The sequence below is a fragment of the Aphelocoma coerulescens genome (assembly GCF_041296385.1).
Source record: "Aphelocoma coerulescens isolate FSJ_1873_10779 chromosome W unlocalized genomic scaffold, UR_Acoe_1.0 ChrW_unloc_scaf_1, whole genome shotgun sequence".
Classification (NCBI taxonomy): domain Eukaryota; kingdom Metazoa; phylum Chordata; class Aves; order Passeriformes; family Corvidae; genus Aphelocoma; species Aphelocoma coerulescens.
This window is the reverse complement of record NW_027184080.1, coordinates 16,631,049-16,656,151: the sequence shown is the minus strand read 5'-3', so window position 1 is coordinate 16,656,151 and position 25,103 is coordinate 16,631,049. Positions and strand designations below refer to the sequence as shown.

Here is a 25,103-nt window from a genome sequence, read left to right as displayed (position 1 = left end):
AGAAACCTCTTGGAAGCCACTTTCTCTGCCTATACATTAGTACCACATGATATTAAAAACCTTATTAATTGCATCCTTTCCCCTGCTGAATATATGTTATGGGAAAGGCATTGGAAAAGACATTTAAAAACACTATCTGACACTTATGCTAAAGATGCAAATCAGACAGATTGGACAATAGAACAACTGGCTGGAGAAGGTGACCTCCAAAAACCCCTAGATCAAGCTACAACCTTACCTGAAGTAGCATTACAAGACATAGCTACTGCAGCTAAGACATCACTGTTTCTTACCCCTGATGATTCTGTTCCTACACAATATTTCTCTAACATCAAACAGTCAGCAAATGAAAGCTTCATTCAGTTTGTTGATCGTTTAAAAGCTAGCTTAGAAAAACAGATAGAAAGTCCAGATGGACGAAAGGAGCTTTTGGGCAAACTTGCCATGGTAAATGCTAACGAACAATGTAAGAATATCTTGAGGGCCCTACCCATGGACACAGAACCCACAATAGAACAAATGATAGAGACCTATACTAGACACACATCCACAGAGAACACAATGACCCAAGCAGTTGTAAAGGGCATCACAGAGGGAGTTTCTGGTGCATTTGCTGCAGCAGTCTCTAAGGAGAATGCCCGCTGTTTCTATTGTGGTGAACTTGGACACTTTATAAAGGACTGCACACAAAGGTCACCCACCCAGGACCGTCGTGCTGCCTACCAAAGGCACCAGAGACAGCAACAGCACCAGCAGCGTCCAAAAAACTTCTATCGGAGCGCAATGTCAAGGCCCCTTGCCCAGACAACAAATCAAAGGCCATACTACCCCGCCCCAGCTGTGAACTCCACATCGGACCACCGAGAGCAGACAACTGGACCTCACCCGGCACCATCATCCCAGGCGATCCCAGAACACATGAGAAGGATCCAACACACGGAGCGCTACCGATTGGAACCAGATGCCAACTGGTAACATCACTGCCATTTAACTTTGTTGACGAGCGTTTTTATCGTATTCCCACAGGAAAGTATGGACCACATGACGGCCCATGGGACATTCTTATCCTAAGCGATACCATCCATGGTCCAGAACAACTCTTTGTATTACCTGAGATACAAACAGTGCAACCTGGACAAGAGATTCTTGTCCAGCTTTGCTGCACGGACACACCTTTCTTTCTCCCACAGGGAACACCGATTGCCCAAGCCTTTTTACTTCCACAGAACCGCCCAGAACAGCTTCCTCTCAATCCTATGGCAATGTGGATGGAGATTGTGGGCTCAAACAAACCGACCATCGAGTGCAGCTTGTTCTGTAAAGGAGAGAGTGTCTACCGCCCAGGGATGCTGGACACCGGAGCAGATGTGACCATCATCGCCCGCTCCGAGTGGCCAGGGAATTGGGAACTGGAGCCAGTGGCAGGTATGATCTCCGGGATTGGTGGAGTTGCAGTATCCATGACAAGCAAACGAAATGTTGTCATCGAAGGACCTGAGGGCAAGATAGCGACCACCCGACCATTTGTGGTAAGAGCCCCCATCACCCTATGGGGCAGAGACCTTCTATCTCAGTGGGGTGCCACTCTTACCATTCCCAGCCAGGATTTCTGACTGGGGCCACTGAGAAACGCGCACTGCCATCTACTCCCCCGCTCACCTGGAAGACTGACAACCCAAAATGGACAAGGCAGTGGCCCCTTGAAAAAGAAAAACTCAGCGCGCTGGAAGCCCTGGTGGAAGAGCAACTTGCCAAAGGTCATACCACTGAGACCACCAGCCCTTGGAATTCCCCTGTCTTTGTACTGAAAAAGCCCGGCACAAACAAATGGAGACTACTCCATGACCTACGAAAGATCAATGAGGTCATTGAAGACATGGGCCCCCTCCAACCCGGCCTGCCATCACCATCGATGCTGCCCCGAGACTGGCTGCTGGCCATCATAGACATTAAAGACTGTTTCTTTAACATCCCGCTCCATCCTCAGGACGCACCACGGTTCGCCTTCTCCGTCCCCTCTCTTAACGATGAAGCCCCACTCAGAAGATACCATTGGCTCGTCCTCCCACAAGGCATGAAGAACAGCCCGACCATCTGCCAGTGGTACGTCGCCCACATTCTGTCCCCCATCAGGAGCCTGTTCCCAGAGGCAATCATTTACCACTATATGGATGACATACTAATCTGTGCATCAGAAAAAACTTACTTGGACAGAACTCTCAAAAAGACAATTGAGGCCATAGAAGAAGCAGGGTTTGAGATTCGTGAGGACAAAGTGCAGCACTCCAGCCCATGGACTTACCTCGGCCTCCAGATCCGGGAGAGAACCATCGTACCCCAGCAACTCGCCATCAAAAAGGACCCTAAAACCCTAAGGGACTTACACAGCCTGTGCGGATCCATAAATTGGATACGCCCCCCTACTTGGAGTCACAACAGAAGACCTTGCTCCCCTCTTCAACCTCCTCCATGGCAGCAAAGACTTGGACTCTCCATGCGCCCTCACACCTGAAGCCCGAGATACCATCACCCAAGTTCAAGAAGCCCTGTCTTCACGCCAAGCCCATCGCGTTGAACCCAGCCTGCCTCTTCAGTTTGCAGTTTTGGGTAAAGCTCCCCGTTTCCATGGACTGATCTTCCAATGGGACCCTAAACTCAGAGACCCTTTGCTGATACTTGAATGGGTCTTCACAAGCCATCAACCTACAAAGACATTAACCACCTTCCAAGAAGTAATGGCACATTTAATAAAAAAGGCCAGAACTCGTCTCCGCTCTCTTGCAGGGTGTGAGTTCACATGCATATACTTGCCATTGACCACTGAGGATCTGAAGCTGTTGCTCCAGACCAATGAGAGCCTCCAGTTAGCCCTAGATAGCTACACAGGACAAATTTCCATTCACATGCCAAAACACAGGCTTTTCTACCGCGATGCAGCTTTTAATTTGATTCCAAAATTAATCCAAAGTAGAAAACCTCTTAAAGCTCTAACCGTCTTTACCGATGGGTCAGGTTCGTCACATCGGTCTGTCCTGACATGGAGACAACACAATACCCAAAAATGGGAATCTGATATCCAAATAATAGAGGGATCTCCACAGATTGCTGAGTTAGCAGCTGTTGTCAGAGCCTTTGAGAAGTTTAAAGATGAACCTTTTAATTTGGTCACTGATTCGGCTTATGTCGCTGGTATAGCTATGAGGGCTGAACATGCTTTTCTAAAGGAGGTCTCCAACAAAAAATTATATCGATTGGTTTCTACATTAATCCATTTAATCTCACACAGAAAACAGCCTTACTACATTATGCATGTGAGGTCACACACCGACCTCCCTGGTCCCATTGCCGAAGGGAACAGGAGAGCAGATGCACTGGCCATGCCAGCAGAGACTGCAAACGTCCCTGACATCTTTGCCCAGGTGAAGTTGTCACATGCATTTTTTCACCAAAATATTCCTGCCCTCGTCAGAATGTTCAAGCTTTCAAAAGATCAAGCAAAAGCAATCATTGCAACGTGCCCGAACTGCCAGAACTACCAAATACCATCTATGGGTACCGGAGTCAACCCCCGTGGTCTGAACAGCTGCCAATTGTGGCAAACTGATGTAACACACTTCCCATCCTTTGGGAGATCCAAATATGTGCACGTGTCAGTTGACACATTTTCTGGGGCAGTGTTTGCGTCAGCCCATGCAGGGGAAAGTGCCGTCCACGTCACCAAGCATTTCCTCCTTGCCTTCGCCACCCTGGGAGTCCCTGAAGAAATCAAAACAGATAATGGGCCTGCCTACACCTCTCCTAAGCTAAAAGATTTCTTCAACCAATGGGGAATAAAACACAAGACAGGCATACCTAGCAATCCCACAGGACAATCCATCGTAGAAAGGACCCATCAAACCCTCAAAAGAGTCCTCAACCAGCAACGGAGAGAAACAGAAATCTTGTCTCCTGTTGAAAGACTCTGTAAGGCTCTCTATGTCATTAACTTCCTAAATGGTACATCGTCAGAGCCTGACCCCCCAGTACTCCGCCACTTCTCAAACTCAACCCAAGCTAAGCTCACAGAGAAGCCACCAGTGCTGGTAAAGGACCCTGAATCACACCAGGTCTCTGGGCCTTTCCAATTGATTACCTGGGGGAGAGGCTACGCCTGTGTCCAGCTACCATCCGGCCCGAAGTGGTTCCCAGGAAAAGGTATTAAACCATACTTAGTCCCTACAAACACTGCTACCACAAACACAAAGAACTCTCCTGAGACAAATACAGGACCTCCCCAAAACCAGACCAGCTCGGCATGGAGACGAAAACGTCGCTGGATGCCCACCAACCAGGAAACAGATCGTCCCACCACATGGCAGCAGACGAAACAGAAAGCTGAACAAGAAGCTACAGCAAAAAGTCAGGCCGTAGGCCAGCCACAGCCTGAAAAAACTGATTCTTAGTTTATATGTTGTCACCCCTTGTTACCCCAAAATATCCCCTTCCCTCAACCCTTGTCAAACCTCCCTAAACCCCAAGACCTCCCCTCCCACCACAGAGCTAACAAATCTTGCTTATATTCCCTCTCAGAAGCCCCATCCCTGCCCAAAGATGAAATGTATCTACGTTGATGCTGTCCTCACCACAGCCTTGATAATGACCTTTTTGGACGATGGGGAATAACGGGATGGATTGCATCTTTGATTAAGGGGGTTTTGTGGGTATTCATTGTAATTATTACTGTGTTACTTATGTTCTCTTGCCTCCTACGGTGCTGCAGAAAGACTGCTGGGAATGCCTTTTTAATAAATACGGAAGGGAGAGTTGTGGGATATGCCCAGCCCTTGCCCTGGAGGGATCTCTGCTGAGACAAGAGATTTCGCAATCGCCCAGCAGGACTCCCTGAAAAGGCAGCCACTTCTTGGGTCATGGTGAGGAAAGGTGGACCCACAATCCTTTGAGAGACACTATGCAGATCTTTCTGTAACCCATTGGTCCCCTACTGATCCCCTGTATCCCTATAAAAGGAAGCCCCCTGGCTCTGTGGGGGGAGAGCTCGTCCATGGCTTTCCCCTTCGCCGGAGGGAACCAACAATAAAGCTACCTCTGTGCGGAACTAGCCACGCGGGCCTTCTCGTCTCTCTCTGGTCTGGCTTGGCCTGGAGGCTGCCCTGCAGAGCTGAGCTGAAGTCACAAGCTGAGAATCACTAAAGAGCTGACAGCCTCTGCAAGGGCCCTCCTGCCAGCAGCTGAGGGAAGACACTGGGCCTCGGGAAGGCGATCCCTTTCGGGACCATCTCTCCGGACCAGTCACCTCTTCCTGGGTCAGAGCCATCGGACCCCACCACCAGCTGTAATAGGTGGCTATTATGCATTGCAAAGCTCATCAAAAAGGAAAACAATTCCTGAATTAGGGAATCATTTTGCCGATGGAACAACAAAAGGGGCTGCAGAAAAAGGCATTCTAGCAACAGTACCACAAAAAGAAATCAGTCTGTCAAGGTTTTCCCCAAAGAATGATCAGAAAGACCACCAGTTAATTGGGTCCCTTATGGCTGAAATCAAAGAGAGTGGGTGGGCTGTTACACCAGCAGGACAGGTCGGGAGATAGCTTGGCAGGAACATGAAGGTACCCATTGGGTAGCAAAAAATCTTTTGAAACATCTGAAAAGGGTAGTAATAGGAAGGGGAATGACCAAAATTGTGCAGTCTATAGTGAGCAAATAGGAAATCTGCTGTCAAAATAATCCTGATACGAGCAAAAGAGTAGTGCTAGGGGTGACAAAGGCTGGAGACCTTCTTGGAGACTATTGGCAGGTAGATTTTGCTGAGTTACCATGTAATGAAGGATATAGGTAAGTACTGGTGTTGGTTGACACCTTCAGTGGATGGCCTGAAGCTTACCCCTGTTGTACTAACACAGCAAAAGAAGTGGTAAAAGTCTTGCTCAATCATATAATTCCAAGGCTTGGGGTTCCTTTGGGGATGTCCTCAGACAGGGGACCACATTTTGTTGCAACAGTAGTGGGAGAGGTTAGTCGAATTCTGGGAATTGCTTGGGATCTGCATACACCCTACAGACCCCAGGCGAGTGGTAAAGTTGAACATATGAATGGAACCCTCAAAACACAGATTAGCAAAATTTGTCAAGAGACATATAAGACATGGGTTCAGGCCTTGCCTATAGCCTTACTGAGAATCCACATACAACCAAGGTGGAGGGGCAACATAAGTCCCTATGAGATATTGTATGGCAGGCCATATCAAATTCCACATATCCCCGGAGAAATCCATATGAGGGGGAAAACTGACTTACAAAAATATTTAATGGCTTTAAGCTCCACTTTGCAGAAGCTCCAGAGATTCTCCATGTTATCCAGACCCATAGGACTGGACACACCTGCTCATCTGTTCCAGCCTGGAGACTGGGTCTATGTCAAATGGTGGGGCAGTGGCCCCCTGCAAGCTAAGTGGAGAGGACCATTCCAAGTCCTGCTGACTACCCTCACCGTAGTCAAAGTTGCTGGAAAAGGACCCTGGATTCACTACTGCAGAGTTAAAAAGGCTTCTGCTCCTGAAATAACTGGAAAAACAGAGGCAGATACAAATGATTATATGGTTTAAACTGTTCTTTTGTGTCTGTTATCCACACAGTTGGTAACCATGACTCAGGTGTAGACCCAAAATTTACAAAGCAGAATGGCTCTCGATTTCCTACTAGCCTCACAAGGGGGCATGTGTACAGTCATTAACACTAGTGTTGTTCTTATGTAGATCAGAGAGGAAGGATTAATAAAGATTTGGCTAAAATCTGGAGACAAACTCAAATTCTACATCAGGTAACTCTCACAGATCTTTCATACACTTACCTCATGATCACCAAATTGGGCTTGGATAAAACATCTATTCATAATGGCGATATTTGTAGTTGGTGTCTGCATAATAGCTGACTGTATGATTCAGTGCTGTGATTTCTGGTCATCTTTATGGTCTAACGTCAAATGTAAGTGGTAGAGACTAAACTGTGGAATTTTTGTCAAGTATCTAAAGGGGAGAATGATGCCTAAAGATTCTTAGCTTTTATGTATTCTTCATGTATTTGTAGCTTTGTAGACTGTTAATGCATGGTTGTAACTTCTAGCACTTTTCCAGCTCTCTTTCCCACAGCAAACAAACCCTTATTGATACATTCTTGAAATTCTGTTTAGTCCTATTTGTTAGTTTAGCAAGGACTTTTTGTTTTGCACCATGTATCGCAGACACAATAAAGGTAGAGCTAGAAGATCAGGAGGGAGGGATCCAATGGGGCAGAACCTGGGGCAGAGATTACCTAACCAACTGCTCTTCTAATTAGACAATATTTGCTAGACATACTAATTGCCTGATCTTATAAAATTGTACTAATCTAATTCCAGGTACAGTTTTTCGCCATATTGTGTACCTGAAGGCTTTCAAGTAAAAGTTTGCTTTTATATTATAATTTTAATGTTGCTTGGGAGGGTTTTGTTCTATTTCCAGGCAACACTGCAAGGCACCATTTTAGGCCTAGTTGTCTTCGACATCTTCATAAATTACTTAAATGTAGGACTTGAAGCTATATTAAGTAAGTTTGCTGATGACACTAAATTAGCAGTAGCTGTTGACTCCTTCAAAAGCAGAGGCCCTGCAGAGAGACCTTGACAAATTAGAGGGCTGGGCAATCACCAACTGTATGAGGTTTAACAAGTGCAAGTATCAGATTCTGCACCTGGAATGAGGCAACCCTGGATATACAGACAGACTGGGGAACAAGAGGCTGGAGAGCAGCTCTGAGGAAAGGGACCTGGGGGTCCTGGTTGATGGCAAGTTGAATATGAGAGCAGTGTGCCCTGGAGCCAAAAGGGTCAGTCATATCCTGGGGTGCATCGGGCAAAGCATTGCCAACTGCTTGAGGGAGGTGATTTTCCTGCTCTACTCTGCACTGGTGCTGCCTCACCTTGAGTTCTGTGTGCAATTTTGAGCATGAGCACCACAATATAAGAAGGACTAGTGATAAGCCCTGAGGAAACAGCTGGAGCAGTGTCAGGGGAGGTTTAGATTGGATATTAGGAAAAGGTTCTTTACCCAGAGGGTAGCTGGGCACTGGAACAGGCTTCCCAGGGAAGTGGTCATGGCCACAAACCTGAGAGAGTTCAAGAAGTGCTTGCACAATATTTTCAGGCACGTGGTGTGACTCTTGGGGCTGTCCTGTGCATGGTTAGGAGTTGGACTCAATGATCCTTGTAGGTCACTTCCAACTCAGGATATTCTACGATACTCCAAACTTCCACTATCCCTCATTTCCAATTACAGAGAAAGGCCATTATATCTCCAGGGTGCAGTGCTGATTTACTTCAGAGTCAGCAGAAGACACCTCTTCCACAGAGTAGAGATGTCCTCTGACACTTCCATCTGGATCCTTTCTGTACCAAATCAAAAGCAAGTAACTTATATTTGATTAAAGGCTAAAATTAACAAGAGACTACTCTACAGGACAGTGATTTAACTTTTTTGCATGCTATCTCCATGAAAATCTTACAATATTATCTCTAGTGATGCCAGATAATTAGCTTTATTGGGGAGGGAAAAAGCAAATACATTATGTTCAAGACTTACCACTAAGCAGTTCAATCCAATTTTGTACTGTTTCAGGAGGTTGGGTCTCTTTTATGTGTTTCAGAGCTTCATCAAGCAGAACATCCCCTGTAGGAGCATCTGACTTGCAAATTACCTAGGGTAGAATAAAATGCAGTCAGTATTTTTACTTAATTCATATACCATACCATAAATATCCAACAATAAAAACTTGAAAAATCTACCTGTTATCAGAACCAAGGAAAATTTTAAGGAGTGAGGCATGTTCTCTAAGAATATGCAAGTTTAAAAAATACCTAGTTGTTAAAAAAACTATTTAGGATTTTAATTACAAAGCTCTGTTATGTCTTAAGTTATCTATAACCTCTATTAACCTTAATTGACCAGAACTATAGTATTAATAACATGTTTAATACCTAATTTTTAAAGGAAGATAATCAACTAACCTGGCCAGGTCCTTCACTTTCTCCTCAAAACAGAGTATACTACCATGCTAAATTGCTCTCTGATAGCAGTCCATTTTACTGCTTCAAGTCAATATATTCAGAATAGTGCAGATAGACAATTAGGCCGAGTGAAATTGAGAAATCAATTAGAAAGTGAAAAGGCAGGAAAAATGCTTTTCTTCTTCCATATGTTGATAGATAAAATAGTTTCAAGACAACATCTATCAGTTTTACAGCTCTGAAGAACATTTTAACCAGCAACACTAAGTTCCATTCACTAGCAGTTAAAATACACACATTAGGCAAAATATATATATACCAATAAATCCCTTAATATGCAGTCATAAACGAAACATCATTTAAGTTTGTTATTAAATAGCTTCTAAAATTATTTGAGTTTTTCCCCCAAGAGAGCACAGGAGAGAGAGAAAAAAGATCATTTACAGTAGCATAATAAAATTTAAGAATGTGAGTAACTTCTCGTTTACCAGTATAAGTAGTTGTATAAACCATGTACAAATACCTTTTTTTTTCTGGTTAGCAAAACAAGAACACCAAACTAAAACATACAGATTTAACTAGCAGCTGTTGGGGTTTGGGAGTTCCCCTTCTGTTCTCTGTTTTTCCCTTGAGGAATTTTTCCCATATATGTTGCCGGGGCGACAAATTTCTGGGTGCTTGAGAAAAACAAAAGACCTGGCCACAGAGGGAGGGGTCCATCTGGCTACTCTTTTTCACCTGGGCTTGTGGGCTGTTAGTTCCCTTCGTTTGGACAGAGAGGGAGGCTGGAAGCAATTCGTCAGCACTGAAGACTTCTGCTTTTTCGGCTGCTTTCCTTCCTTCTACCAGAGAAACCCCGGGATTCCCAAGCCCGCCTTCCCTGCCCCGCTGGGAGCCGGGCTGCGGCTGCCCTGCCCCCGAAGTTGCTTCAAGCCTTTGCTACTCTGTAGCCCCGCCACACCCTGCCTGCCCAGACCTCCAGGGGGTTCCCACCACAGCTCCAGAGTTCGATACATCTCGTCTGCCACCCGGGATTTGTGCTCCTCCCTGCTGTTCCAGCCTGCTGTTCCCAAGGGTCTGGCCGGACACCGGGATCGGCTGCCCAGGGGGTTTGTGAAGCCTTTGTTCCATCCCTTCCCGGGATCCCAGGCCACCAGTGCCGTGTGCTCCCCGAGCTCGCTCCGGAGCGCCCCCTGCAGCCGCGGGGAAACCATCGCACCTGCCCTGCTCACCGGGAGCCGCCAGCGCCCCTGCTGGCTGCGCCCGGAACTAAATCCAAGGGGAAAGGGTCTGACAGCCGAGAAGGCTGGGACTGGGTTTGTGATTGTTTGCTGTTACTGCCATAGTTATTGTTGTTTGTTTGCCCTGTTATACACACATATATATATAATAGTAAAAAACTGTTATTCCTGTTCCTCATATCTTTGCCTGAAAGCCCCTTAATTTTCAAAATTATAATAATTCGGAGGGAAGGGGGTTGCAATTTTTTTTTCTTCCATTTCAAGGGAGGCTCCTGCCTTCCTTGGCAGACACCTGTCTTTCAAACCAAAACAGCAGCCCAAGTCACAGAATCACAGAATGGGTAAGGTTGGAAAGGATCCCAGTGGGTTCATCTCATCCAACCTCCCTGCTCAAGCAGGGTCATCCCAGAACATATGGCACAGGATTCTGTCCAGATGATTCTTGAATATCTCCAGTGATGGAGACTCCACACCCTCTCTGGTCTCTGTTCCAGTCCTCAGTCACTCACACAGGAAAGAAGTTCTTCCTCATATTCAGGTGAATCAGTTTCTGCCCACTTGTCCTATTGGTTGCCACCACTGAGAAGAGCCTGGCTCCATCCTCTGACACCCTCCCTTCAGATACTGATAGCCATTGATAAGGTCACCTCTCAGTTGTCTCTTCTTGAGGCTGAACAGGCCCAATTCTCTGAGTCCTTCCTCTTAAGAGAGATGCTCCAGTCCCCTCATCATTTTTCTCACCCAGCTCCAGGAACTCCATCTCTCTGTTGCACTGAGGAGCCCAGAACTGGACATAGCACTCCAGATGTTCCTCACCAGGGCTGAGTAGAGGGGCAGGATCACCTCCCTCAACCTTCTGGCAATGCTCTTCCTAATGCACCCCAGGATACCATTGGCCTTCTTGGCCACAAGGGCACTGCTGGCTCATGGACAGCTTGTTGTCCACCAGGACCTCCAGGTCCTTCTCTGCAGCTCTGCTTTCCAGCAGGTCATCCCCAGCCTGTACTGGTGCATGGGGTTATTCTTCTCCAGGTGAAGGACCCTGCACTTGTCTTTGTTGAATTTTAGATGCTTCCTCTCTGCTCATCTCTCCAACCTGTCAAGGTCCTTCTGAAGGGCAGTACAGCACTCTGGAGTATCAGCCACTCCTCCCAGCTTTGTGTCATCAGCAAACTTGCTGAGGAGGTATCTGCTCCTTTGTCTAAGTCATTAGTGGATAAGTTAAACAATACTGGGTCCAGTATAGAACCTTGGCGGACACCACTAGTGACAGGCCTCCAACTAGACCCTATGCCACTGATCATGGCCCTCTGGGATCTGTCATTCAGACACTTCTCAATCCACCTCACTGTCCACTCATCCAGTCCACACTTCCTGAGTTTGTCTATGAGTACGTTGCGAGATACAGTGTTGAAAGCTTTGCTGAAGTCCAGGTAGACAATATCCACTGCTGTCCCATCATCCATCCAGGTAATTGTTTCATCATAGGAGGCAATCAGGCTGTTGAAGTATGATTTACCTTTAGTGAATCTGTGCTGACTACTCCTGATCACCTTCTTGTTGTCCATGTGGATATGTGGATAGAGATGGCCTCCGAATGAGATGCTCCATCAGCTTTCTGGACATTGAGGTGAGGCTGACTGGCTGGTAGCTCCGTGGGTCCTCCTTGACCTTTTTGAAGACCGAGGTGACATTTGCTTTCTTCCAGTCTTCAGGCACCTTTCCTGATCTCCACAGCCTTTCAAAGATGATTGAGAGTGGCCTAGCAATGATGTCTGACAGCTCTCTCAGTACTCATGGGTACATCCCATCAGGGCCCATGGACTTGTGGATGTCAAGTTTACCTAGGTGTTCTCTAACCCAATCCTCCTTGACCCAGGGAAAGTCTTCTTTCCAACATTCCTTAATCCTGGTCTCCTGGGTCAGACATCCTTGAGGGTTGATCTTGTCAGTGAAGACCAATGTAAAGAAGGCATTCAGTAACTCTGCCTTCTCTTTGTCCTCTGTTACTAGGGTGCCCCTCCATTTAGGAATGGCCCCACGTTATCCTTTGTTTTCCTTTTGTTATTGAAAAAGCCCTTCTTGTTGTCCTTGACATCCTTGGTAAGATTTAATTCCAGATGGGCCTAGGCCTTCCTTGTCTCATTTGTACCTTCTCTGACACCCTTTCCATATTCATTCAAAATGGCCTGACCCTGTTTCCACCTCCTGTGTACTTCCTGCTTACTCTTGAGTTCTTTATTTATCCATGCAGGTCTCTTGCCCCCTTTGCCCAATTTCTTGCTCATTGGGATGCACTGTTCCTGAGCCTGGAGGAAGTGATTCTTGAATATCAACTAATTCTCTCAGACCCCTCTTCCCTGCAGGGCCTGTTCCCATGGGATCCTTCCAAGATACCTGAAGAGGTTCAAGTTAGCTCTTCTGAAGTCCTTGGTTGTAATCTTACTTGCTGCTCTGCTTCCTCTTCTCCCGATACTGAACTCCACAATCTCATGGTCACTAGAGCCAAGGCTGCCTCCAACCTTCACATCTCCAACAAGGCCTTCCCTGTTTGTTAGTTTAAGGTCAAGCAGCACACCTTTCCTTGTGGGATTCTCTACTACCTGGGACAGGAAGTTGTTATCAATGCTTTCCAGGAACCTCCTGGACTGTTTGTGCTTTGCTGCGTTGCTTCTCCAGCAGATATCAGGGTAGTTCAAGTCTCCCACAAGAACCAGGACCTGTGACTGTGAGGCTGCTTCAAGCTGCCTGTAGAAGGCCTCATCCACTTCTTCCTGCTCAGGCAGCTGGTAGCACACACCCACAACAGTCACCCTTACTAGTCTGCCCTTTTATCCTAACCCATAAGCTCTCAATCCACTCATTATCCACCCGAAGACAGAGCTCCATACATTCCAAGTGTTGCCTCACATAGAGGGCAACTCCACCACCACACCTTCCTGATCTGTCTCTCCTAAACAGCATGTAGCCCTTCATGACAACATTCCAGTCGTGAGCTATCCCACCATGTCTCTGTAATTGCAATGAGATCAAAGCCCTGTGACTGCACACAGATCTCTAGTTCCTCCTGCTTGTTCCCCATACTGTGTGCATTGGTGTACAGGCACTTTATAGAGGTATTTGAGTGTGTTAATATCCCAGTGGGGGTAAAAAGGGTTGCCCCGTAGTCCAGTCTTGTGGTTACATCTTTGGCTGCTTGTGCTTGAATGGGGTATTCCCTCTTAAACCTCCTTTTGCTACTTGGGTGGTCACTAAAGTTCTCCCCTTCCCACACCTCATCTCTGTTGAGCCTGGCCCTGTCCCCATCCCCTTAAAATCTAGTTTAAAGGTCTCTCAAGGAGTCCTTCTAACTCCTGAGCTAAGATCCTTTTTCCCCTTTGAGACAGGTGGACCCTGTTTATTGCCAGCAGGCTTGATGGTGTATAAACTGACCCACGATCAAAAACCCCAAAATTCTGCTGGTAACACCAGTCCTGAAGCCAGGTATTCATCTGCAAGATCTTCCTGTTTCTTGCCCCATCATTCCCTGTAACTGGCAGGACAGAAGAGAACACAATTTGTGCTCCAGATCCCTTGACCAGTCGTCCAAAGGTCCTGAGGTCCCTCTTGATTCTCTACAGCCTTCTTGTTGAGACTTCGTTGGTACCCACCTGGAAAACCAGTAGCAGGTCAGTGGGCTATACCAGGCTGGGAAGTTTCTTGGTGACATCCCTTACTCGGGCCCCAGGGAGGCAGCACACTTCCCTATGGGTTGGGTCTGGTAGGCATATCAGGCCCTCCATTCCTGCCCTGCCCTATGTGACCCCTCCAACCCAGATGAACCTTCATCCACTTCCTCATTTCCCTGGTCCTCAGATTCCAGGGCCTCATACCTATTGTATAAGGGCACCTGGGAAGGTGAGGTAGATTGGGAGTGGATTTGCCTGCCACCCCAATCAGAAACCTGTTTCCACTCCCCTCCCTCTCTAAGGTGTCCTCCTTCCGCCTGGTAGTGAGAAGGTAGGGGATGCATTTTCTTGTGAAGTGGATGGTGGGTCCATTTGTCTAAGGCATGGTAGAGTGCAGCTCCACCAGTCAATCTCCTCCTCAGTCCCAAATACTTCTTAGCCTTTCTACTTCATCTCTCAGTTCCACCACTAGGCTGAGCAGATCATCATCGTGAGATAATCTAGTCTAGCCCAAGTCAATATGTTTGAAAAAAAATAAAACAACAAAATTTTATCTTTCTTTAGGAAACGAATTACTACTGTTTCAAAGCTATTTATGAAAATAATTATATAATCTGACAATTTAAATAGTTTTACAAGGTAGCACTTCATAAGCATCAGGTAAAAAGATAACAGGCAATTGACGGAAAAATGAACACATCAAAACTGTTCCACATATACAAGGGAAGCAGCAATTGAAAGATCTTAGTTTTGGTAAAGGTTCGCAGTAGTCAGAAAGGTGCCCTGGAAAAGTTTTAAGTGTCCTATTGAAATGTATCTCAAGTTCATTTCTGTTTTGTAGTTCTAATAATCCTTACTACAAACAATAGAGGAGTACAATACATTTTCAGGATGACACTGAAATGAGTTGCAATGTCAAGACAGCTTAAATACTGACAAGATCATTCCAAACTGGAGATGTTGTCGTGGTTTGATGCTGGCCAAATGCCAGGTACCCACAAAAGTCGCTCACTCACCCTCCCCTGCCACAGCTGGACAGAGGAGAGAAAAATTTAATGAAGGCTTCATGAGTTGAGATAAGGACCAGAAGAAAACACTCCAAGGGCAAAACAGGCTCAGCTTAGAGGTACAAAGTGAATTTATTACTAACAAAGTCAGAGGAGAATAATGAGAAGTAAAATAAGCCCTCAAAAACAACTTTTCTTCCCCCAGCCCCTCCCTCCTTTCCACTGACAGTGCAGGGAGACAGGGTGTGGGGATTTTGGTCAGTTTGTCACCCGAGATCTTCTGCTGCTTGGGGAGAGGACTCCTTCTCCTGCTACGCCGTGGGGTCCCTTCCCACAGGAGACAGTTCTCTGTGTACTTCTCCAGCATGTCTCTGTCTCTGTTATCCCCTGAGAACAGCAAAATCACGACACAAGTCCAGGTTAAAAGATATGGCCGAAGCAACCTTGTTTAATCACCCATACCTTTTATAGCATGGTTCGCAGAAGAGAAATTACAAGGTGATAGGCTGAGCGGTAAAACACCCATTTCCAAATACTATTCTCACAAGACTGAAAACAATTCTACTGTTCTCACAACAACTTGCAGGTGCAGAAATGGTTTACATTCTTACAAACTGTTGTCCATCCAGTTCGCATGAGAATGAAAGCTTTCACAGAGAAGCTGGATTTCTCTAACTGCTTTCTTATGAGAAAGGAAAGTTTCACAGGAAAATTCCTCTGCTAGCCCTTGCTAGCATCCACATGGCTCCAATCTCACGAGCAGCAGTCCTCCCAAAACTGCTGCAACGTGAGTCCCTCCCACAGGCAGTCTTCCCAAAACTGCTGCGGCATGGGTCACTCTTCCATGGGGTGCAGTCCTCCAAGGACAGGCTGCTCCAGCTTTGAAGTAGGTGCCCCCTCTCTCCACCGGATTTCCCACTGGATCACAGCATCCTCCAGGCATCCACCCACTCCAGCATGGGCACCTCCCCCAGAAGCTGCAAGTGGATCTCTGCATCCCCTGTGGATCTCCATGGGCTGCAGGGGGACAGCCTGCTTCACCATGGTCATCACCACAGCCAGCAGAGGAATCTCGGCTCCTGTGCCTGGAGCACCTCCTCCCCCTCCTTCTCCACTGACCTTGGTGTCTGTGTGTTGTTTCCCTCACATGTTCTCACCTCCTCCTCTTCTCTGGCTAGAAAAAAACCTGTGCCCCCCACTTTGCTATGATTTTCTTCTTATTGTGGTTGGATGCTGGCTAAGCGCCAGGCACCCACGTAAAACCATCTACTTATTTTCCTCTGCTATAGCTGAGCAGAGGAGGGGGAATTGAAAACTTCATTTTCATGAGTTAAGGATTACTGAAAAAAACCACCACTTTAAGGCAAAAGAGGTTCAAAACTTAAACAGTATAAAGAAGTGTGGGATATGCCCAGCCCCTGTCCTGGAGGGATCTCTGCTGAGATAAGAGATTTCGCAATTGCCCAGCAGGACTCCCTGAAAAGGCAAACACTTCTTTGGTCACGGTGAGAAAAGACAGACCCACAATCCTTTAGGAGACCCTATGCAGACCCTTTGTAACCCATTGGCCTTCACCCATCCCCTGTATCCCTATAAAAGCAAGCCCTCTGGCCTTGTGGGCCTCAGAGGGAGTTCTCGTCCCTGGCTTTCCCCTTTGCCGGAGGGGACCAACAATAAAGCTACCTCTGTGCGGAACCAGCCACACGGGCCTTCTCGTCTCTCTCTCTGGTCTGGCTTGGCCTGGAGGCTGCCCTGCAGAGCTGAGCTGGAATCACGAGCTGATAATCACTAAAGAGCTGACAGCCTCTGCAAGGGCCCTCCTGCCAGCAGCTGAGGGAAGACACCGGGCCTCCGGAAGGTGATTCCTTTCCGGACCATCTCCCCAGCCCAGTCACCTCTTCCTGGGTCAGAGCCACTGACCCCACCACCAGCTGTAATAAAGAAGATTTATTATTAACAGAACTAAAAGTAAAAAGGGTAATGAGAACCAAAGCAAACCTTCAGAACACCTTTCTTTCCCAGTGACTCCCTCTTTGCACCGACCATGCAAAGAAACAAAACATGGGGTTTTGGTCAGGATTTCACTTCTTAAGAGTCTTTCTTCAGTATACTTAAGGAAAAGAGTTTATTTTGCTGTGCTGTGGGATCCTTCCAACAGGAGATAGTTCTCTGCAAACTTTTCTGGCGTGGTTTTAACTTTCACAAGCAACAGTCCTGCCCGAACCTGCTGCAATGGGAATCCCTCCCACAGGTCAAGCAGTCTTCCCACAACTGCCTAGTGTGGGTCATTTTAGTTCATGGGGTTTAGTCTTTTAAGGATGAGCTGTTCTAGTTTGGAAGTGAAGGGTCTCTATCTCTAAAAGCAAGGGTCATCTCTCTCTGTTCGAGTTCCTCACTAGATTACAGCTTTTCAGTATCCACGCGCTCCAGCGTGAGTACTCTTTTTCACGGGCTGCGTGTGGATCTCTGCATTCCCCCATGAACCTCATGAATTATAGGGAAACAGTTTGTTGTATTATAGTCCTCGCCATGGCTTGCAGGAGAATCTCATCTCTGGTTCTTGGAGTGTGGGAGTGTGTTTGTTTTAGTTCAGTCCAGGTCTCCCCTCTATGTTCCTTAAGTTTGGTGTACCCCAGTTGGCGCCCCCCCTGTTTTATTAAAATCACCCTATGTGTCATTTTTGTCTCCTCCCAGGACCCTGTCTGTCACTCTGGCACCCCTCCCAGGCTTCTGGAAAGTTCTAGCCAGGGGGCCAGGTGACTGGTCCTGGGAAAGAAGTCCCTCCCTTCCCCTGTTACAGTTGGTTCCCTTATGTGTCCCTCGTTCGGTTTGCCGCACCCTTCCCTTCCCTGGTTGGTTGTTCTGTACCGCCGCCCCCAAGGCCTCCCCCCCCCCCCCCATAAAATCCCCTGCATGAGATCGGCAGGCGCGCAGAGTTGGGCACCCCCTGGTGGTTGAGGTCCCCCCCCGTTCGGAGGGCCAATAAACTTTCTGGATTTAACCCAACTCTGAGCCTGCCCCCTTTCCTCCGCCGTCTGCCTTTATCGCCGAGGTCCCTTGGAAGGACCCACGAGCCAGACCTCTGATCCCTCCGATATCAGAGGCTGGTGTGCCTGCTGTGTCCAGAGCTGACCGGGCTGAGTGGGAACTGTTCATAGAGGACACAAAGGCAGCTTGGCGCCCAAGCGTGGGGCTTCCTGTTCCATCGGACCCCACGGAAGGGACTGATTGCTTCGGCAAGTGCGTCCTCGGGACGTCAAGTTACCCCAGCTGCAGCACGCTCCATTTTAGTGAGCTGCGCTCCTGGGGGTGAGGACGGTAGCTTCGCCGCGCCTGCGAAGTCGTTCTCGGTGTAGGAACCGGTCGCCTGGAGCTAATCTGGATGCCAGTCAGGTAAGTATTTTTCCCCGGGGGGGGGGGAAACTTGCCTCAAAGCCGGTAAAGGCTTTCGGAGGGACCAGGATGGTCCCCGGCTCTCGAAGAGCCGAACGTAGGCTGCGCAGCCCCGGAACAAGCGAGGTTAGCTTGTCTCCGGTTGGTTTTTGGGAAAACCGGCGTTCCAGGCTTGAAGTTTAGCTCCAGACGCTGTGCTGCCGGTGCTATGGGCGCTAAACTCTCCAGAGCACAGAAGGGGGCATTTCTCCAAGTTGCGGGACTCCTTGAGGGTGGGGGGATAAGTTTTTCAAAGGGATGTTTAAAACGGTTTATTCGGTGGCTGTTTCTGCACTTCCCTCAGTGCTCTCAGGATACGGTTTTGACAGTTCCTTTTTGGAATGCCGCGGGAGAAAAGCTGGCGCGATCTAGTTCTGCCAAAGAGAAAGATTTCTCCTTTCTGTACTTGCAGATTAGATCGGCGTTAGCTAAAAAAAGGGAGAGGGAAGGACGAACAACCCCGAATTCCCCAGTTGTTACCCCTAACCCGTCTCTCGAACCCGTGTCCCCTCAAACAGGCATCCTGAGGAGAGCAACCCGCGATGCGCAGGGCTGCCACCGTCTCCCTGGCTCTCCTCGGGGTTCCCGGAGCCCCCACTCGGACAGTCACGGCCAGACTGCCCGAGGCTTATCCCGTTCCCCAGCTTCCCCGGTTGTTAGACCCCAAGTTCGGTTCGGCTATCCAGAGAGTTTAGAAAATGCCCTCCCTGCCCAAGGAGGACAAGATGGCGGGCGCCACGTGGAAGGGACCCCCTCTTGCTTTTCCCCGCGCTTTTCCACCCGAAATCCCTTTCTCCCAAGTCCCAACCCCTTTCGCCTCCACCCCTCCTACTCCCAAGTTGGGTCCACCCCTCTTACCCCTCCTACTTGTCACCAGTGCACGCCCCCAGGCTCCGCCCCCAGAAATCGCGGTTCCATGCCCGGCTGCCACCCACTTCCTGCTTCCGGTTCCCACGCCTGCCCTTCCGTTTCCCACGGTGTCTGGCCGGAAGGGGGAGGGCCTGAGGACCAGAACCCGGAACTGGATCCCATTCCCTCGGCCGCTCCGGTTTTTTATCAGAGGTCCCGGAGAGGAGGAACAACCCATGTCAGCTGGGAACCCCTCTCCCACCAAACAATAAAGGAACTTTGCAAGGCGCAGAAGGAGTTTGGGAGAGAAAGCAAAGATTTTCGTGGCCTCTTAAAGGCAAATCTCTCCGGAGAAGTAATGACACCTTTCGATCTGCGTCAGCTATTCTCATGCCTGCTTTCCTCAGCAGAGTTTCTGCTCTGGAAGGCAGCGTGGGAAAGGGAGCTCCGCAAGCTCCTTCCAGCGCTCTTGCAAGGTTCTGATACGGCAGTTGATGCCGATAATCAGGAACTCACATTGGACCATCTAAGCGGCGAAGGAGATTGGGCTTTGGCGCCGAAGCAGGCTCAAGGCTTGCCTTTGGAGGTTCTGCAACAGATCAAGGAAGCGGCCGGTAAGGCATTCCTTGGTCTGAGGCCTGATGTGCCCGTAGAATCCTACTCGCAGGTCCAGCAGCAACCCACTGAGTCATTCCTAAAGTTTGTGGAGAGACTAACCCAAGCTGTAGAGTTGCAGGTTAAGCAGCCGGCGGCCAGGGAAGAGGTCATCGCAGAGATGGCTATGGTGAATGCCAACCCTCAATGCAAGACAGCCATCCTGAGCCTCCCCCTGGACCCCCCGCCGACCATACAGACTATGTTGGAAGTTTGCGCTGCGAAGGCACCACACCTGCAACCTACCAGCTCAGAGAGACAGCGGCCCAGAGGAATGGCCTCAGTGGGAACAGCAACGCATCGCCCTGCAGCGGACCAGAGGAGGACCACGGGCCCGAACACCAAGCCACCTCCAACTGCGAACGGCCAAAAGCGAGCCCCGCAGGCCAGGAACACCTGCTTCCTATGCGACCGGCCTGGACATTGGACAAGGGACTGCCCGCTCAAGCAGCAGTTCCAGCAATTTAAAAAGGAACATGAACCTGGGGGACAGGAGGGCACACTGCAACAAAAAACCTGAATGGGGAGCGCGCGCCCGCCCCGCGTGAAGACAAAAAAGGGACGGGACGCGAGGGGGAGGGGAAACTGAGAGAGACCAAACTATAGGACATGACTTTAAAACCGGACTTGACTTCCTTTTCTGATGGTTCTTTCAGGTTGCAGCTGTTGACACCGCTCCACCTAAAGACCAGCGAGTGGCATACCGCACCCATAAGCACTGGTGGTGAGCTGTCGGCAGAAAACCAAGGCCCTGACAGGTATGTCATAGTCGGAAGTGTTACCTGCACACCACAAGAGATCGAAGTCGCTCCGGGACTAATGACATCTAGTCCCGAAGGACCCGTTCTCTGGCTGCACTGTGTCCACCCACCTCTGTTCCTGCCCAGAGGGCAGACAGTCGCCCAGGCTATCCCTGTAGAAAGGCCACCCCCAACGGTGTGTGCCACACATGTTATATGGACAGAGAAGCCTCGGGTAGGCTGCAAGGTCAACAGAGGGGAGGAAGTCTTACACCTCAGAGGGCTTCTAGACACAGGGGCAGATGTGACTATCATTCCCACACGGGAATGGCCGGCACATTGGGAATTGCAGAACGTGGCTGGACACGTGCAAGGTGTTGGGGGCATTCAATTGGCCAAACAATCAAAGAGCATCGTGCAAATTAAGGGACCGAGCGGACAATTGGCAAACATACGTCTGTTCGTATTAGACTACAAGGAACCCCTCTTGGGGAGAGACCTCATGCAGCAGTGGGGAGTCACAATTGACCTACCTGACCCCCCGAAAAATTTTTGGGTTGCGGCCACTGAAGAGCACCCTACTCAAAAACTAAATTGGAAAACTGATCAGCCCGTTGGGTAGAACAGTGGTCGCTCTATGGTGAGAAGTTGAAGGCGCTCGAGAAGCTCGTGAAGGAGCAACTTGAAAAGGGGAATATCGTGGAATCCAACAGCCCCTGGAATTCCCCTGTCTTTGTTATCAAAAAGCCGAACAAAGACAAATGGCGGCTCCTCCAGGACCTTCGTCAAATTAACAATGTTATCGAAGACATGGGCTCTCTCTAACCAGGGATGCCATCCCCAACGATGCTCCCTCAAAATTGGAATCTGGCAGTAATTGACATTAAAGACTGCTTTTTCCAAATTCCCCTGCACCCTGACCCGCGTTCATAGAGGACACAAAGGCATTGGAGCATCTCCTCCCTCTTCTTTTTTTCACTGACCTCGGTGCCACCATGTTGGTTTTCTTCATGTGTCCTCGCTTTTCCTTTTCCTCTGACTTGGAAGAAAGTTGGTGTCTGTAAGTTACAGTTGAGAGGTTGATCTCATCCGGGCTTCACGTTGGGGAATTGCTTGCCATGTCTCTTGCTGCTGGCTACGTGGTCCTTGCCAGCACTGCATGGGTGACTCCAGCCTCATAAGGGCCCCAGCTGCTCAGTCCCAGCCTCGGGAAGGCCCCGACAGCGCAGCCCTCAGTGGGATGGGCCCCAGCAGCTGCCTTGCCACCCCTTGGAAGAAAGAGAGAGCTTCCCGCGGTTCTTCCTTTCTTAAATATGTCATTACAGAGGCGTTACCAACTTGTCTAATTGGGCTAGTAACCTGCCCATCATCAGAGCCTTCAGTGATTGGCTCTGTGCCAGACATAGAAGTTTTGAGCAGCTTTTCTCCGGCCCCCACTAAAAACCAGGCTGTATTAAACCAATACACTTCTTAAATATGTTATCACAGAGGCGTTACCATCATTCTAACTGGCTCAGGCTTGGCCAGCGGCATGTCCTTCTTCAGACCCATCAGGGATTGGCTCTGCCGGACATGGTGGAAGCTTCTAGCTGCCTTTCACAGAAGCCACCTCCATGGCCCCCCCCGCTACCAAAAACCAGGCCGTGCAAAACCAACACAGATGTGTACAAAGTCAGTTAAATGAAATTAAAAAAGAAATGCAAATAGTATAGTCAGTGAGAAAACAGAAGACAAATATAAAAGATGTAATAAATACCTATGTAGTTCAGAATGACAGAAAAAACATCTAGTAATTCTAGCAGTAGACTACGACCCAAATCAATCAACAAAAGCCAAGTCTTTCAACAAAGTAAGAATTTCATTCGAAGCTGTATTAACAGGAAATTGCTGGAGAGATCTTTGTGAATACCTAACACATCATAGCTGGAATACTATGTTCAATTTAGATGACATCTATAAAGCACAGAAAATAAGATTTTAATAAAAATCAGCAAGAATTAATCAGTCCACAATGCCAGGCTAAAAATAACAATGTTTAGATCTAAAAAGAAGCATGTAAGATTGTCGTGGTTTCATCCCAGCTGGCAACCAAACCCCTTGCAGCTGCTCACTCACTCTCCCACCAGCAGGATTGGGGAGACAATTGGAAGGGTAAAAACCAGAAAACTCGTGGGTTTGAGATAAAGACAGTTTATTAGGTAAAGCAAAAGCCATGCACACAAGCAAAGCAAAACAAGGGATCCAGTCACTGCTTCCCATGGGCAGCCAGGTATTCAGCCATCTCCAGGAGAGCAGGGCCCCATCACACATAATGGTTACTCAGGAAGACAAATGCCATCATTCCAAATGTTCCCCCCTTACTCCTTCTTATCTCTTTATATACTGAGCACGATGTCATATGGTCTGGAATATCCCTTTGGTCAGTTTGGGTCACCTGTCCCGACTGTCTCCTCCCAACCTCCCATGCACCCCCAACTTCCTTGCCAGCATGGCAGTGCAAAAAGCATAAAAGGCCTTGACTCTGTGTAAGTCCTGCTCAGCAATAGCTAAAACATCTCTGTATTATCAGCCCTGTGTTCAGCACAAATCCAAAACACAGCCCCATACCAGCCACTGGGAAGAAAATGAACTCTACCCCAACCAAAACCAGCACAAAGATATTTTTACAAAGATGGTATCAAACAGTAGTTTAGGTTGTCTACTCTGGGAAAAATAAAAGATACCAGCTTATTCTGGATATACAGAAGATGTAGGATGTATTGTCAAAAACTTCAGCAGGCAAATTAAACATTCAGGGAGGTTGTTGAATTGCATTCAGTGGAGAATTTTAAGACTAAACATCTGCCAGGGAGGAACCAGAGAAACATGATTTTCTGTTACTGCATCAAGATTAAATGGTTCCTTGAGATACTGGTCTGATCTCCACTTTTTGAAGCTGGAGATCAGCCATAAATATCAGATATTTAGTTTCAAGAACATAGCAACATTTTAATCCAGGCAATTCCCATTTGAAACTAAACACATGACAATGAATATTTATCTTTCTGATTTACAAGCTTGCACCAACCTTTATTAACCCCATATAATGATATTACATATCTTCCAGGTTTATATCAAGACTGAATTTTTTGGAGTTTCTCTAGTTATACAAGAGCATACTTTGAGTTTTTAAGCTGCTAGACTATGGTTATTAATAGCCACCCTTCAATAATCAGCCTAAAAGTGCCCAACATATTTATCTTCTTTTTAAAAACTATCTTCCATCAGTATTTTAATTTCTTTCATGTGATTCATATGATTTGTTTCACAGTAACCTTAGTTATACTGGATAACTCAAGTTTACTGCAGTTGGTAACCTACTACTCACCATTTCACTTTAACAGGTAAGATGTGGAGTCATCTTTTTGACCTGCTTTATAAAAACAAGCAAACACACAAACATAAACCTCACTAAAGAGATGTATCCCAAACATAAAAACAATTTTTAAAGTAAGATTAAAAAAAAAAAAAGTTTAGAAAACATCTTTTCTTGCTTATTTGGGGTTAAGATATGTTTTTCTACCACTGTAAAGAAGATTAAGAAGCTCTTTTGAATATAATCCACCATGACAGTATGAGCCTAAGCATACAGGCATTTAGAGGAAAGAGCTGTAAGGAGTATAGACTCTCCCATTCAACTCAGGGCTCTATAAGCTCTTGGGAAGCCACAATACACAGTGATTTTGTTTCTAAATTTACTGTTCTCTGCATCCAGGCATATAGCACTATTTCTTCTCACATCTCTGTTACATTGCATATTCACTGCTTAGATTCTTCTAATTACCCTTATGTCCTAGGTACAGGGATAAGGGGCAGAGTTTTAGTGCTGTTTATTCCTTACCACCCACTTCATTGGAGGGGGAGCAGTTTTTGGCAAGGATCCAGAAATTTTTCTTGCCCCAGCTGTAGAAGGTAGTGGTTTTGTCCCCTTTGAAAAACATGGGCAAAAGTGGAGGGGTCCTCTTTCTTTTGTTGGGCTCACTCGGGAAAGGGAGTTACCCTGCAAGTCCCCAGCCACCACCTGACCACCACCAGGGAGAACCCTGCTGGGTGATGTAGAGTGAGCAGCTCAGCAGCATAACTCCTTTTGAACAAAATAGCTTTCCAGGTTTTGCTTTGCCCCTGTTTTCCATTGTTTTCTGGCTGGGGGAGGGCATTAAACCATGGAAACTCGTTTGCCACATTGTTTACTTTGTTCTCTTGAGCCGCTGATCCAGTGCAGGAGCCCCCCACCATCTGGCCATTGTTCCCAGGGGGCCACATGGTGCAGAGTGTGGGAAGAGTTGCCATCTTGTCTTTGTCTGGGGAAACTACCTGGAGCCAACAGCTTGGGAACAGCCACCATCTTGGTTTTGTCCTAGTGTGCCAGGTGACATCTTTCAGTGGTGAATACCCTTTTTTGTGGGTAAACCAATCTTTTGTACAATCAGTGTGT

The 25,103-nt window shown here is 47.6% G+C and overlaps 1 protein-coding gene across 1 annotated transcript in view; it reads right to left on the bottom strand.

The window, feature by feature from the left end:
- Positions 1-25,103, bottom strand: part of LOC138102747 (Golgi phosphoprotein 3) — a 125,791-nt gene that overhangs the window by 33,008 nt on the left and 67,680 nt on the right. The window contains exon 3 of the mRNA XM_069000498.1: positions 8,614-8,728. Within this exon, the coding sequence (XP_068856599.1) occupies positions 8,614-8,728 (115 nt within the window). The remainder of the gene's footprint in view (positions 1-8,613; positions 8,729-25,103) is intronic.